At 34.3% G+C, this 17,108-nt stretch overlaps 1 protein-coding gene across 1 annotated transcript in view; it reads right to left on the minus strand.

Annotated features, from left to right (window-relative positions):
• The window catches only part of ARAP2 (ArfGAP with RhoGAP domain, ankyrin repeat and PH domain 2), a 192,219-nt gene that overhangs the window by 28,185 nt on the left and 146,926 nt on the right, over positions 1–17,108 (minus strand). The window contains 2 exon segments of the mRNA XM_017891113.1: positions 974–1,113; positions 16,752–16,880. Coding sequence (XP_017746602.1) covers positions 974–1,113; positions 16,752–16,880 — 269 coding nt within the window.

A 17,108-nucleotide genomic window follows, 5' to 3' on the forward strand; every position in this document is an offset into this window, starting at 1 on the left:
TCAACGAATTAAAGAAAAACGCTGTTAACAGCACCTGTCGCAGTCTTATAAAAACCAAATCACTGGAGGTGGGGCCTATGGACATATTTGTTTTGCTTTTTTTATCCTAATGCTTTTTTAAAATTGCAGTGTATATATAATACATATATAAAAAGTACACAAATCATAAATATTTAGCTCAATGAATTTTAATAAAGTGAACACACTGGTGTAACCTGCACCTGGAGAATACAAAAATATATATATATATATTTTTAAGCATTAAAATAACATGACATGCAGAACTCATAATATCTTAAATTACAGATTTGGATACTGAGGTTGAGAGATTAAGTTACTTATTCATGTAACCAGTTCTTCACAGAGATGAGATTTTCTGATGTTAAGTTCAATATTTTTATAGCTACATCATTTATCTACTCCCTCTTTTATATATCTAATTCTCTTATCCACTCCACAATTATTTAATAAGATCTTTTAGGGAACTAAATTACAGGGGATATATCAATAAGATTACATTAATACATATGAAATTAAAAATGAGTCAATTCATTCAACTGTATAGGAAAGATACTAATAACATTTATTTTAACTTTGGGGTTTGGTCATTTTATTGCACCTTTTATTAATTTCCATTAGCTAATCTGAAGTCTTTTATTTTAGGTTATCACACATTCTCTACTAATTTTATTGACTGAGATGTTGATTTATAACACATATTAGACTTTTCTTCAGGGCTTAAGTCATTCACTGTCCTACAAAATCTGAGGTGCCTAAACAGGCCTTATAAAATTCTTCACTGTGTTACTGAGTGCATTAATATCTTATCCCAGAGGCTGAAGGAAATCATCAGCTTACCATGCATTTTATATACTACAGGCAGTGACGTCCAAGAGAGATGGCTGAGAGTAGCATAAAATATGAATGTTAATACCCACACAAATAAAAATGTACACATGTTCAAATACTATACCTTCACATCCTTGTAAAGAAAGAGAAACCCATCTCGTAAAACAAAATACCGGTCTTGAAACTTATTTCCAGATAGTATTTTGGATGGTTCTTCTTTGATTTTCAAGATTCCTTCTTTGATGCTTCCCAATGTACTCCGGTCTGTAAAGTACAGCATTATTTTTGTGAGTTGGGTACATTTTTACTTATTTGAAATATAATACAAAACATTTCTATATTGTCAGTTTTAATAATGTAAAATAAGAACTTGTTTACTACCACTAAAGTCTAAGATGAACTTCTGGGAATATCATGTGTCTGAAGTATTGCTATTTATCATATATGGGCCTGCCTGGACTGTTCAAGTAGCCACAGGCTAGAAATCACACAAAATGTGATTAGTATGAGCTGAGAGGTACTATAAGTGTAAAGTATCTACTAAATTTTAAAGACTTTATATGGGAAAAAAAAAAAAAAAAAAAAAGCAAAATATCGGCTGGGAGCAGTGGCTCACACCTATAATCCCAGCACTTTAGGAGGCCGAGGCAGGAGGATTATCTGAGGTCAGGAGTTCAAGACCAGCCTGGCCAACATGGGGAAACCCTGTTTCTCCTAAAAATACAAAAATAAGCCATGTGTGGTGGCACGAGCCTGTAGTCCCAGCTACTTGAGGAGGCTGAGGCAGGAGAATCGCTTGAACCCGGGAGGCAGAGGTTGCAGTGAGCTGAGATCATGCCACTGCACTCCAGCCTGAGTAACAGAGTGAGACTTCATCTCAAATAAAATATAAAAAAGAATATATCACAATTTTTAAAATGTTAATTATATATTGAAATGTATTTTGGATATTGGATATATGATATTAAATAAAACATACTGGTAATTTTGCCTGTTTCTTTTTGCTTTTTTCTAACGTGGCTACTAGACAATTTATAATTACATATGTGGCTTGTATTATATTTCTTTTGAGACCCACTGGTATAAACAATGCAAATACGTGATAAAAAAGGAAACACCTTTAAGAATTCTGACTCAAATTCACAAATTTTTAAGGCATTAAATAAATTTTTATAAATGTGAAACATGCAAGGGTAAGAAAGGCAAAACTGCTAAGGTAGAACATTTACCCATCAATGATAGACTGAATAAAGAAAATACGGTACATTTACATCATGGAGTACTATGTGGCCATAAAAAGGAACAAGATCATGTCCTTTGCAGGGACATGATGGGGCTGGAGGCCATTATCCTTAGTGAACTAACGCAGGAACAGAAAACCAAGTGCCACGTGTGCTCACTTATAAGTGGGAGCTAAATGATGAGAACACGTGGACACATAGAGGAGAACAACACGCACTGGGGCCTATTGGAGGGTGGAGGGTGGGAGGAAGGAGAGAATCAGGAAAAGTAACTGATAGGTATTAGGCTTAATACCTGGGTGATGAAATAATCTGCACAACAGACCCCCATAACCCAAGTTTACCTATGTAACAAACCTGCACATGTACCCCTGAACTTTAAAGTTATTAAAAAAAAAAAAAAAAAAAAAAAAAAAAAGGAAATAGCAGGAGAAAACAGAACTATTTGAGAAATAACATATTGGAAAAACTAAATCTAAACATGCAATACTTGCTACAGTTTATTGATTACCTATTAGACACCTATATACTCTCTAATAACAACACTAAAAAAATTGTGATTATTATGTTCGTTTTACACATGATAATACTAAGGCTTAGAAAGGTTAAGAAGCTTTCCCAAGGCTGCAGAGCTACCTGAAGAAGATTAAAACTCAACTTTTTTAAAAAAAATTGTATTTTGGATTCAGCGATACATGTGCATGTTTATTACAAGGGTGTGTAATGCTGAGGTTTGGGGTTCCATTGATCAAGTCACCCAGATAGTAAACATAGCACCTGATAGAAAGGTTTTTCAGCCCTTATCCTCCTCCTTCCTTTTGGAGTCCCCAGTGTCTACTGTTTCTGTATTCATATCTGTGTGTACCCAAGGTTTAGCTCTCACCTGTAGGTCAGAACATAAGATATTTGGTAAAACTCCATTTCTAAATGCATGTTCTTTTCTAGACACTGCTGCCTCAGAGAAGAAACTGAGGGATTTTACAGTAATTGAATCCAAGTTTAAACCTAACATATCACTAGAGAGGCCCCCTCACATTTACACAATATCCTTTTCCTATTATTATGATGGGTCTAATGGACATTGACTAATAAGCCAGAATTCCCTCCAGTTTGGGTTACACATTATTTTTCTAGCTCAGAGACTGGCAAATTATGGCTGCAGGCCAAATCCAACCCTCTACTTCTTTTTATATGGTCTATGAGCTAAGAATAATTTTTTCATTTTTAAGTGGTTGAAAAAAATTTCACAAAAGTTTGATGACACACGAAAATTACATGAAATTCAAATTTTAGTCCTATAAAAATAAAGTTTTATTGGAATACAGCCTCATATTATGTACTATCTATGACTGCGAACATGCTACAGGGACAGAGCTGAGTAGTTGTTTCAGAGACCTTACTGATAACAAAACCTAAAACATTAACTCATGGCCTTTTATGGAAAAAAACTTGTTGACTCTCACTTCACAAGAAGAGACTTAATGGAAACTCTTCTCCACTAAGAAACTGTTCAATCTCTTTGCCTTTAGTTTAGTAGTTTCATTATTCATTCTTCCATCAAAAATGTACTTTTTCTTACTATCAAGCTTTGTGTTAGGCACTGTGGTAGATGGACAAATAAAATTAGAGAATTCCCAGAAACACAACGGACAGGGAAAAGGCAATGGATATGTCAGTAAGACAGAATATGTGAAGGCATGAAGTGATAACATAATGGTAATAATCTGAGCACCCTTTAGTGAACAACTCATATAATCACCTCTAGCGTATGTGGAGCACGAGGCAAGCACTGCGCTAGCCTTTCCATGAATGCCTCATTAAAGGCTCAGAAGCACACTTTCAGGTAGATTAATCACAATATCATTTTACAGATGTAGAAACAGGTTGCTATAATCATGAAACTTATCCAAGGCACACAGCTAAAGAGTGCTGTCATCAGAATTCAAAGTCAGGTCCACCTAGCTAGACTGGGAAGGTGTTTTCACAGTTATTAACATATCAAAAATATCTAACAAAATGTTTGTTATTAAAATCCATTTTTTGGTGATGTGTAATGTATAAAGACATGCCAGATTAATCTGTTTTTGGATTAATTTGTATTGACAGGGGCATTAGACACTGAGATAGTCTTTCCTTCCCAGGAAAACCCTGGCTTACATCAGAAAAGCTCTCCTACTTTGCCCCACAATTTTCTGCCCGTGGCCCAGTGCTCGCAGGGTGGAAGAAGAGGAGGCAGAGCCACCAGCAATAGATGTTGTTCTATAGTTTGAATGCATGCCCTAAGCTTTCCACCTACATCTTTATAATGATTCATCTTTTCTCATTATTTTTACATTTTATTTTTAGCATGTTCTAAATGGCTAAATGTGTTTCTGGGATTCCTATTCTGTGACATTCAAGTTAGATAATTTTTTATCTGGTTTTACAAGCCAGAAAATAAGATTCAGAGAATTATAATGACCTGCCCAAAGACATAAAAACTAGTAAGTGATAGAAAAGGGGATTGAAGACTAGGTCTGCTTTAGCAGAAATAAATAAATACAAAGCAAAACCAAAAAGCACAATATACTTTGTGCTCCTGTGTACTGCAATTTGTTGTAGCTTATGAACAAAAGGCTCTGTATGCATAAAAAAGGGTAGATCCTTTAACAGGAATTATATTTCGTGTGCAAAACTGACAATGTGCCACAGGTAGAAATCATGTCAACTAATTTTGTAACACAAAACACTTTTTTGTGAGAACATCAAATTTGTATTTGTTTTTTTATCATGCATAAATTTGTCAGTATATCTCCGGTCTAAAACTTTCCCCTGAAATCCAGATACATATTCAACTGCTTACTTGAGAACTGAAGAACAACAAAAAGAAAGAGAAACCTCAAACCAACTAGCCATCATATGGTCATTATGGTGTCAGCTTCTGCTTTTCCTGTAAAATAAGACTAATGACACCTATCCTGAAGGATTGTTGCGGGCCTTACACAGGATAACGTGCACACAAGATGTATGGCAGAACACTGTATCAGGTCTATCAGTCTAATACCTTCCTGGTATTAAGGTGATAGAATTTTAAATATCCATACATCATTTCTAAAATTTACAAAATAAAAATTTTAGAAAAAAAAAAGTCTTTCCGGGCATGGTGATTCATGTCTGTAATCCCAGCACTTTGGGAGGCCGGGGCAGGTGGATCATCTGAGGCCAGGAGCTTGAGACCAGCCTGGCTAACAAGGTGAAACCCCATCTCTACTAAAAATACAAAAAATTAGCCAAGCCTAGTGGTGTGAGGCTGTAGTACCAGCTACTCAGGAGGCTGAGGCAAGAGAATCATTTGAACCTGAGAGGCAGAGGTTGAATCCAGTCTGGGTGGCAGAGTGAGACTCCATCTCAAAAAAGAAAAAAAAAGAAAAGAAAAGAAAAGAAAAGAAAAGAAAAGAAAAAAGAAAACAATAGTCTTAAACACAATGACCCTTAATCTGCTTAATCTGTTTGGGGAAAACATTTACTAATGCAGCAAATAATACACAAATGTTCATACTTAAAATCAGCATAGAGAAAACAAAAGTAAAAACTACAAATAGTTCCTTACAACTCAAATATATGAGCATGGAATGAGCACCTGGAAGCAAAAGTGCCCAGGATTAATCACATTACTGAACCTAACCATGAATACACACACAGAACAAACCCGATAGTTTTCTTGATACACATACTGACCTCAGACAGTACTTTGTTGATCACATTGTCATACTAATAGGTTCTTTTTAGGTACTTTGTGACTTTTAAATAATTACTGAAAAACATACTGCTAAAATTTGTCTTCTAGTACAACCCTTTAATATTCAATTCCATAGAGAAATATTGTAAAGGACTTTTATAGCTAAGAAGTACAGTAAGCAATTTGTTAAACATTGTATGGACTTGGTCATATAGCTGATTTAGAACAAGAGAATCAAGAAAGGCATTTATAATGCCTTGTTGGTTTAGAAATAGGTATTTTAAAAAGCAAGTGATAATCAAGTTGTGAAATACAGGTATTTATATTGCTTAAGTCAGTAAAATCCATTCACACCTTCTGACAGTACTTTTCATTTACATTTTGTTCAAATTAATAAACTTTTCCATTTTACCAATAAGAAATAAGCCTATGTCTGGTATTAAACTACTCATAGTCATAAAAAAAAAACAGACTTAGGGGAAAATATTGTTTAAATTTTAAATATCGTTTAAATAGTAACATTTACTTTAACCATCATTGTATGTGATTGAGCATATTGAGTATAAACCTGAGTGTACGCTATTAACGGACCCAAGATGAAAGTTTTGAAAGGAATATATGCTAAGGATGAGGGAAGAACAAAAAATACTTTGAAATATGAAGCTCTATGATAAATACTATGATTTAAAAGACTTTCTAAAAGCTCTCACAACCAAATTCCTGTCTGTTCCCAAGATATTAAAATAAGTAGAAAGCCACCAGTTAAAGGCCAAAATAACAAAATAAAGCTACAAACTTTGGAGTATACTGTGTGTAACTCTGTATGTAACAAAATCAAGGTCATGAATTGAATGGCTTCCAGTAATTCATTCTCCCAAACTCTTCAGGTACTGGCTGGACTCTCAACTTTGGTGTACTTCTCTCATATTTCTTACTCCCTGGACCTCATGCTAGACAGAAAGCTCCCTTGCTACTAGGGAAAACCATCTGTTGTTTTTGTGTGAGTATAACAGGTTTGAAAGTTTAATGCACTTCCCAAAGCACTAAATTCTCTCAGAGATAAACCCTGGGATGCACATTAATAGGTACTATTTCATTTACCACCTTTTGATCTTTCATTCCAATCAAATTACAGCAAATTACCTCTACTGAATCATAAAACCCTCCCCTATTCTTGGTAGTTGCTAGGATGAGAAAGGGTAGGTTGGAGTTTATTGGAAGGTCTTTAGAATTAAAACTGTGGGTAAGAAAACAAACATGTATTGTAAGTTATATTGTGCTATCAACTTGGTATCAATTTAGAAAAGCTCTTAAAAGTCACATGTATGAAACAAAGCAGAATGGCCAAATTTATTTAAGCAGAACAGACATACCACATAACCAGGCAATGAAACTGAAAAGTTCACACCTCCAAAAAAGTTTTTCTAACCCATTTGAAAACCTCAATTTTTAAATACAAAACAGTTATCTCCTAACCACGAGCCGGAAATCCCAACAGAATAATTGATGGATGGAGGAGGCTAGGATTGAGGGGAAGAGGAGAGAGAAACATACACCCAGGAATGGCATTTCTCAGATATATATTCCCCCTTTACCCTCCATGTCCAGGCAGCTAGCAATCAACCATTATTCTTTCAGCAATTCTCTTTGGGATTCAATTTCACTTCATTCCTATTGTTATCACCCTACACACTTCCTTTTCTCTCTAATCCTTGGATCTCAGAATACTCTAACTCCATGTCCTACCTTTCTAATGGCTCTAACACACAACTGCAGATTCTTGTTATGAAAACACAGACTTCATCATTTTATAAAAGCTCTGTCCAGAGCCCTACTTTTCTAATGATTAAAGCCTTACCTTCCTAAAGTCAAAAGCCTACACTCCTCTGAAATTCAAAACGTGAAATAAATGGACAACTTGTATCCATCTCTGTAAATTATTAAACTAAAACATAATATTTAAGTTAAATTGATAATAATACACTATTTGGAAAACCAATCATTTTCTCTGTGGTATGACTCAAGTTAATCACTTGAGTGATCTTGAGAGAAATCCTGTTTTCTTTGATTCTGTACAAATTCGATTCCTACTTCTGGATCTAACTGATCCATGAAGGTTCTTCCAACTACTTCAGTCTATATTTTTTCGCTCATGCCATGAAACTCCAAGATCTATCACCTTTGAATGCATGAAACATCATATTTGCTTCATAATTTAACTTTTTTATTTATCAATGTTTATTTTAAGTTCTGGGGTACATGTGCAGGATAAGCAGGTTTGTTACATAGGTAAGCGTGTGCCATGGTGGTTTGCTGCACAAATCAACCCATCCCCTAGGTATTACGTTCAGCACCCATTAGCTGTTCTTCCTGATGCATTCCCTCCCCCTGCCCCGCCCTCCCCATGGACAGGCCCCGGTGTGTGTTGTTCCCCCACCCCATGTGTCCGTGTGTTCTCATCATTCAGCTCCCACTTATAAGTGAGAACATGTGGTGTCTGGTTTTCTGTTCCTGTGTTAGTTTGCTGAGGATAACAACTTCCAGCTCTATACATGTCCCTGCAAAGGACATGATCTCATTCCTTTTTATAGCTGCATAGTATTCCATGGTGTATATGTACTACATTTTCTTTATCCAGTCTGTCACTGATGAGTATTTGGGTTGATTCCATGTCTTTGCTATTGCCAACACCATATTTTAAAAGAAAATATTTCTACTTCTTGAAGGGCATGGGCCTTATCTACAGTGCTGGGTTGACCTGGTTATGAGGAATCCACAGAAAATATAATCTAATAGTTACTACCATTACAATATGTTATGCCTGTCATACTTCAGCAAGCAAACTACGAAGGGAGAGAAAATTCACTTTTATTTGAGCTACTCTTTACTCCTCTGAGGCTTCCCTGGTTTGTGACAAACAAACATTGTAACAGCTTCACCTCTGCTTAAGTACATATTCATTTTATATTTCCTGTTTAAAATAATGTATACTTTGGTTATCCTCTTCAATCTAGGTAAGAGCTGACACAATACAGTGACTAACAGCACATTCTGGAGCTAGACTGCCTGGGCTTGAATGACAATCACATTCTCTGCTAGATTGCAGGCAGTAATCTCTAAATCTCAATTCTCTTATCTGCAAAATGAGAATACATACAGTACTTACCCAGTGGATGTGGTATATAAATTGCTCAGAAGAGCGCTTGGCACAGAACAAGAAGAATGTAAGTCCTTGTTTAATTAATGGAGGGTGAACATAATTTTTCTCTGTGTTGCAGAGCCTAAGGCAAACACTACAGAAATAACTACCCTTACAAAAGTCTGATGACTTATAGATTGAGTTTCTAAGAGTCTAAAAACCTGATATCTGATTTATCCTTGATTTCAGGATAGTAAGGGGTTTAGGACAGAATATATAAGCTGGATACGGAGAGATCTTGACTGTAACACCTGTTTCTCCACTTATCAGCAGGTCGCCTTGAAAGAGTTACATAATACCTCTCCATCTCAGTTTCTCCATTTGTTAGTAGTAGTAAACAACCCTAAGATAAGTAGGAAAATGATATAAAATAATGTAAGTAAAGCATTTAGCCCAGTGCACATAGTAAATTCACAGTAACTATGAACTATTGTTATCTTTCATATATTATCTGATCAGTGACAAGGAAATACACAATAAATTGATCTATTTTTTGTGGTCTGCATGTGTCTCTCTTCTTCTCTTGCTGGCAAAGACTATTTCCTCAGAGCTATGCCTTATCTTAAAAAGTTCTTTGTTCAAGTTCTACCTGCCCCATGTAGCCTAAGTGATGAAGGGCACAAATGGGCAGTTTCCTTGAGAAACAACCCCCTTGAAATTATGTCAAGATCAAGTAATTTTGCAATATTTGCAGGATAACATCTAAAAAGCCCTCCCAAATTCAAAATTGTGCATATTTTTCTCTCTTCAGAATTGATTGCATAGATGCATTTTTTATAATTTTAAGGAGGGAGAATTACTGATATATTTCATTCACTGTATGACATTCACTCAAAATGCATTTTGGTAAAATTTAATTCTACAACTAAGAAGAAACCAAACTGGACATAATAGCTGCTTGAAAGTATACTCCTTCCCCTCTTTCTCTCTCTCTCACTCTTTTCTCTCTCTCTCTTATTAACAATTGAAGGTTTATTTTAGAAGACTAACGGGGGGGGCATCTTTTTAAGACTAAGACACATTGTGACACCTCAAGAAAGTAATCTGTTCCTTAGGATAAGCCAAGTATGCCCCCTTCATTCCAATCTATTCTCCCTTATGTTATTCATACAGTTGACCTTCCGCATCCATGGATGCCACATCTGTCAATTCAACCAATAGCATATCAAAAAAGTATTTGAGAAACAAAAAATGACAATTTAAAATACAAATAGAAAAAAACACAGCATAGCAATTTATGTAGCATTTATATTGCATTAGGTATTATAAGTAAACAGATGATTGAAAGCATGGGAAGGATGTGCATAGATTACATGCAAATACTCTGCCATTTGATATAAGGGACTTGAGCATCTGCAGATTTTGGTATCCATGACAAGCAGGTGGCACGGGGTGGAGGTGGCGGGAGATGTGGCAGTGTCCTGGAACCCACTTCCTCATGGATACCGAAGGAAGACTATATTGAAGTAGCAGTGGTTAACAAAACAAGCAGCCTGTTGACATCCTTCTATAATTAAATTATTTATAAATACTTAAATTATAAATACAGGTACTACTAGAACAGGATTGAATAAAAAAGTGACAGAATTTTTTTTTTTGCCATTTTACTACTAACACAGTAAATTGCAGAAAGCAGAAAATTGTTTTCCTATACTGTTTTCATTATTACATTGAATTATAATAAATATTTCTAAAATATAATTTAGTGTGATATATTTCTTTTATATTAAATGAATGTATAATTTTCAGCATACTTGTAATAAATGCAGAGATAACACTGGAGTTTTCAGTGTTCATATATTTTCTTTCATGTGATTCTCATGAAACTTCACAAGGTAGGGAAGACAGGTTATATCATCTTATTGACAAATGTGAAAATTGTGGCTCACAATTATGTGACAAAATTAGAAAGCAACTATGCTAGAATATGAATTCAGGTCTCTTAATATCTAACATGAAATTCTGTCTTACATCCTGGGATACTTCTAAGTAATAGTCATGATTACCATGACCACCATCACTATCAACTACAATAACAACACATGTCCAGGGACTTTTCTTGGTTTCACGCATCATTTTACACTATTAAGCACTCTTTTTTTTCCCCCTAAAAATTACTCCTTTGATAATTTACATGGCATTGCTCTCTTTCTTCCTTGAAACTTTTCTGATTGTTCCTTCACAGGGCCTGTCTTGCTACATCTGTTCTTTAAATGCTGGTGTTGTGTCTCTGATATTCTTACTCTAACACTAAAATTGCACGACTTAGTATTCTGCCAAGGTTAAAAACCACCTTCCACACAATGAGCTCCTTAGGTTTAGGTATTTATTTCCCTTCTAGACATATTGACTCAAACACACGTCAGACCCCTAAAGCTCAGCACATCCAAAACTGAATTCTGTGGCTCCATTCATCACTCTCAACCAGAAAGCTCTTCTAGTATCCCTACCTTAATACCCCAGGAGTTATCCAAACCAAAATACCAAGAACTAAATCCAGCTTTTATGGTAATGATCTGATGATATATACTCTGGAAAGCATTCCCTAACTACCTAGATAAAATTGAGTTGGCAGTCCTCTAAAATTTGGTCAGTACTTGCTCAGTTATAAACTGTTTCATATATCTTTATGTTTTTAAAGTTTATTCAACATGTACTTTTAGTGAGTAAAAGAGTAAAATATAACCTTGTTAAAGAAGGACCGCATGTACAAGAAAAACTAACCAAGAAATTATACTTCCTTGAATAGGACACATTCAGTGTAAGAAGAGATGTCTACAATCATCCAGCTGAACTACTTTTCTGTGATTGAAAGCTCTTCATAAACATCCAGACCTAGAGTAGTCTATTATTTCACACTGTTTGTACTCTAATATTTCAACAGTTGTCATAAATTTAGAATTTCTGTTCTTCCTGGGTATAGATAATGCTTACCAAAACTCTTAACTTTAAATACCTTAAATTTTCTATAGATTACTGCATGATACAGAGAGTTAATACAAATTTACCAATAGGGTTTCTTACCACAGAATTATATTTTAGAAAATGTCAGGACATTGGTACTCCATAGTAAATATCAGTGACTATCATCAATTTCAAAAAAAAAAGAAAAAAGAAAAACTTCCAATTTAAGTGGTCTAGGTCTTACTTTAATATCTTGTACATCTTTGGCTTTAAGAAAACATGATGGGGAGTGAAATGTAAATTATATCAGGTAGGTAAATGTATTATTATATTTGTTGAAATCATCTTTTCTTTTTTTAAGTTCATAGATAGTGAATGGCTCAGCTTTCCAGGTCTGAATTTACTTGAAGCAGTTGCATTTTGAATTACACTATTCTAACACAAAGTTAATTCCATAGCATCTGCCATATACAGCAACCTAAACTTAGAAATTCAAAGAAATATGCATTTGAGTTACATCTTATATCTTTAGATATAAGTATTTCTCTCCTATTTAGAGCATTAAAATTTCATTCAATAGAATTATTGGGATAATTTTCAAAAAACTTTAGTGCTTAAAATAAGACTTATACAACTTAAGATTATTCTGAAGCCTTACAGAAGCTATACATTTATGGTTTGCTTGTGATAGATATGATGAAGTTTAGTATAAAATACAATGATGGATTAATTAGGCAAGCTACGACACTGTCTAAACAGCAATGTAAATGAAGTTTCATTCTCCCTATCTTAAAACTTCAGTCATAAAACATGGAGTAGAAAAAAATTGAGGACTATTACCTTTGTTTTCAAGTTAGTTAGCTCTTTATTACAATAATGGCAATGGCACAAAATGTTCCTAAGAATAATCAAATGCCTTGAAAAAACACAAATAATTTTAAGTAGAGGCAATAGAAAATGTAGCTGACTGCCATCTAACTCTATAAAAGTTTAAATTATGTTACCTCCGTTACTTTAAATGTATGAGTAGAAATTAGTGCTAGTTCTGAAATATATTCTTATGTGTGAAAGCCCACATTTTAAATAGTGGATAAAGAAAATTGAGAAAATTAAAACCCCTTATTATTAGCAAATTTTTATATAACATTCTTGCTTTTAAAAGGAAGTGGTGAAAAACATTAATGTCAAAGCAAAATATATAGTATAATTGTTTCTCCATATATCAGGAAAAAACTTCTAAAACGAATGAAATGCAAGCTGTAGATAGAAATTATAAATGTAGGGACAGAGTAAAATTCGAGGCAACTAGGTATCTAGTGTCAGGGTGCAGGGTACAACGGATGTTATAGGGCAACCCCATGTTTTAACAAAATGTTAACATACTAGCTATTTGTTACTGAGAAAAAATATGGTTACAACCAACTGCTCCCCCTTTTTTTTCAAATTCTGACGATTTCTACTAGGCCCCAGGTTAGAATAAGAAATTCTTAAGAAAGGAAAATAAATCTTTAACATTATTCCCATTTTTCTTTGAAGAACAGTTGAGTATTACTGAGATGACTCTAGTTTATCTGCTAACACACTGACAGAGAAATCATATTTGATTTATTTTCATCATTTTCCTTTTAGATATCAATTTTAAGGTATGGTAGAGGTAATGAATGAAGCAATAACTCTGGAGTAGGTAGTTATTGTGATTGATTTAGGAGACGTTTGCCAAGACAAAAATAAATTAGACTGAATACTGAAATTATCAAAAGTCTATCACAAAGTATGCCCCATAAGAGGTATTAATAAAGTAGAGGTTGCTTTAAGTCACAACCATAAGAAAAAATTATGACTTAAGAAATTGATTTTTTAAAAATATTATAGATTCCTTTAAAGGGCAAGCCTGAATTCAAACAAATGGAGAACCAACTGTAATGAAAGAGATTATTTTGCTTTTACAATATGAATATAAATCAAACTCTAATTCAATACTTATAAACATTTTATGGACTGGAAAATAAGAGTACTTTAGACATTTACAGGTTCTCTTACTTTTGACCAGACTACATAACTACAAATATGAAACAATCCAATTAATGTATTTACTGATGGTTTTCCTTTAAAACACTATTTTTTTTTCATGCAAAGTTCCTGGTACAATAACAAGATGCATATTTGTTGGATAAAATGAGGCAGCAGGTATAGTTCAGGGACAGAGGTAAGTTTTATGGCCCCCACCCTGTTAGAGACGTGAAGTGGGTAAGAGAGTGACACAGAAGTTTACTGACATGTTACTCCAAAGAATATTTCATCCTTGGGAGGCCAAGGCAGGTGGACCACTTGAGGTCAGCAATTCAAGACCAGCCTGGCTAACATGGTATATGTCGGTCTCTAATAAAAGTACAAAAATTAGCCAGACATTGTGATGAGTACCTATAATAATAGCTACACAAGAGGCTGAGGTAGGAGAATCACTTGAACCTGGGAGGCAGAGGTTGCAGTAAGCTGAGATCACACCACTGCACTCCAGCCTACGCAACACAGCAAGACTCCATCTCAAAACAAACAATGACAACAAAAACCAAAGAATATTTCATCCAAATTTCTGAAACATCACTTAAGCCTTCAGCTTGCTTTCTTCTGCTTGGCTTCTGTAGTTCTTCCCTAGGTTTTTTTTTTTTTTTTTTTTTTTTTTTTTTTTTTTTTTTTTTTTTTTAATACAAGATGCTTTCTCTAGACCTTACAGAGGCTTGGTGCTTTAAAACAGAAGGACACATTCATATCTCCATCTAGAAGATGCAATGCGATAGGTGGAACATCACCAAAACACCCAATCTTCCTCCCAGTTTGTGGATACAGCCAATGTACTGGCTGTCACTGCACCATTTCTTCTTGCCCTTACACAACAAATGTTTTACTCAGTTATGATTGCTCTAAATCAGTGCAATCTACATCTTGTTTGGTTGTTTGCTACCCACCCCCAGCAGTGCCCCGAATATTAACAGCATTTAACGGTGAACTTGTTTTGGTTTACCCTCACCCTCAGACATACAGAACCTCCACTTATAACATAGCCTTTTAGGATCTAATTCTTATCTATTTTTACTCACATAGACAGCCTACTAGCATTCACACAACAGCAAAGGTATTATGTCTAGGTGTAGGTTTTAAACATTTTGCAATACGGAGAATTACAGATATTTCAGAGGAATATTGGAAGAAAAGAAACAAAGAAAAAATTCAACAGAAAGATAATGAAATAATAGCCGAATTCACGAATTAGAACAGATATCACAGATTATCTAAATTAGGATTTCTCAACATCAGCATTGACCCCTGGTCTGTACCCAGTAAATACCAGAAGCCCGGCCTCCCTACCCAATCTCCAAGTTGTGGCAGTCAGAAATGTCTCAAGACGCTATATGTTCCATGTCTTGTGGGCGGGGAGGGAAAGGAGGGGAAATCATTGCTAGCTGACAGCCACTACTTTATGACATGTGCATTCATATATGTGCATTCACATGAGTACAGAGAAATCCTATTGCAAACATTAAGAAGGCACAGGCAGTATATGGTCAAAATCATATGTAAGAGCATGAAAAAATTTCAAAACAGCATAAAGGTCTCTGAAAGGTTACATTTCTATAGTATAAAGAGTTAATACCTGTTTTGGTTTTTAAGATGCTTATAAGAACACAGTGATATGAAAGTTGTTATACTACTTGCATTTTGTAAAAGCACTTTCATGTAAGTAAAGTATATAAGATATACACGACAGTGTCATTAAATCAGAAATTTATACGGTAAGCTTTGGTACAATTAAGAGCTCTGAATTATGACTATTAACTAGAGAATCTGCAATGATACTGAGTAGGTTTACAGCACTGAAGAGCTGTGCCATCCTCCCCACGTTTTTTCACATGATTAAAATTAGGAGGAATGCCAATCAGTTCCTCAATTCAATACTTAGTAATTGAATAATATAAGGCAAATTACTTAAGTTCTCTGAGTTTCTCTTCCCTTCATTTGTAAAATTTGAAAGATAATATAACTTACAAGGAAGTTAAAAAACACTTTAAATAAGCTTTGATGTGTATTGAGCTCTGCTGATATGCGATTAAGAAATAATAATTATTATTAATATTAATCATAAAAGTAATGGCAAATTTCAATCGTTAGCTTTTTGAGTTGGATTGTATATAATCGTGGCTGATTTTTTTTTATCTTTCAGTTGATAACAACAGAAGAATAATTAAGTTTCAAAATAAAAATTTTCTGAGACCTCATAGAGGTTCAGAAATGGTCTTATATAGTTCACTTGTGCTAGCTAACTTACTTAATTAACCTTACATGTGCACTATCTCCTTCCGGTTGGATGGGAAGTATTCTTATTGGAGGTATTTTATTTTGTAAGTATTTATTTTACAATATCATCACAAAAATGTGAGATGTATAGCAAGCACTCTATGTCAGAGCCTATATACTTAGCATTCCCTTAATGCCCAGAAAATTTTCCAATGTAAATGTAATTCACTGAGATGACTTGCCTTCAATCTAAAAATTAGTAAAATACGTAAGCATAAGCACGATAAACAACCTTTAAAAACAAACTATTATTTCCAAAAACTTAAACTTGGTACAATCAAATTAGTCAACTATTACCTCAGAGTAACACACTGGGAAAATATCTTCCTGTCCATATATTCTTCTTTCTTATCTATGTACTATGTCAGTTCATTCTGTATCTAGCTACTCATTTTTCACATTTTCCAATATTACTAGTGCCATATTAATTACCCTTTAACCACCTGAATTTTCAATCATAGCTGCAATGTGAAGTAATGACACCTACCACTGCAGTGTTTAATTGTATCAGTAGTTAAGAATTTCTTCACCACCAGGTAAGCAGAGCCAGGTTCAGCTAATGAACTCCACCGAAGCACTTGCTCCAGCACATTTTCCTTGTAGTGAAGAGGACGCTCTGTAAAAAATAAATTCCAAATCAAATGGAAAATATATGAAGATAACGATTTTTTTATAATTATAAATTTAAAAAAATCCCTTTGAAAAGATCTGTAGGCACCATTATACACAATCATATCTTATGTTATACAGTAATAGCACTATGACTACATAAAAGATACCCTAAGATCTAGAAAATTATTAAGCACATAATAACATTTACTATATAAATTAATCATGCAGGAAT

This window comes from Rhinopithecus bieti, unplaced genomic scaffold (genome assembly GCF_001698545.2).
Source record: "Rhinopithecus bieti isolate Rb0 unplaced genomic scaffold, ASM169854v2 scaffold_19939, whole genome shotgun sequence".
Classification (NCBI taxonomy): Eukaryota; Metazoa; Chordata; class Mammalia; order Primates; family Cercopithecidae; genus Rhinopithecus; species Rhinopithecus bieti.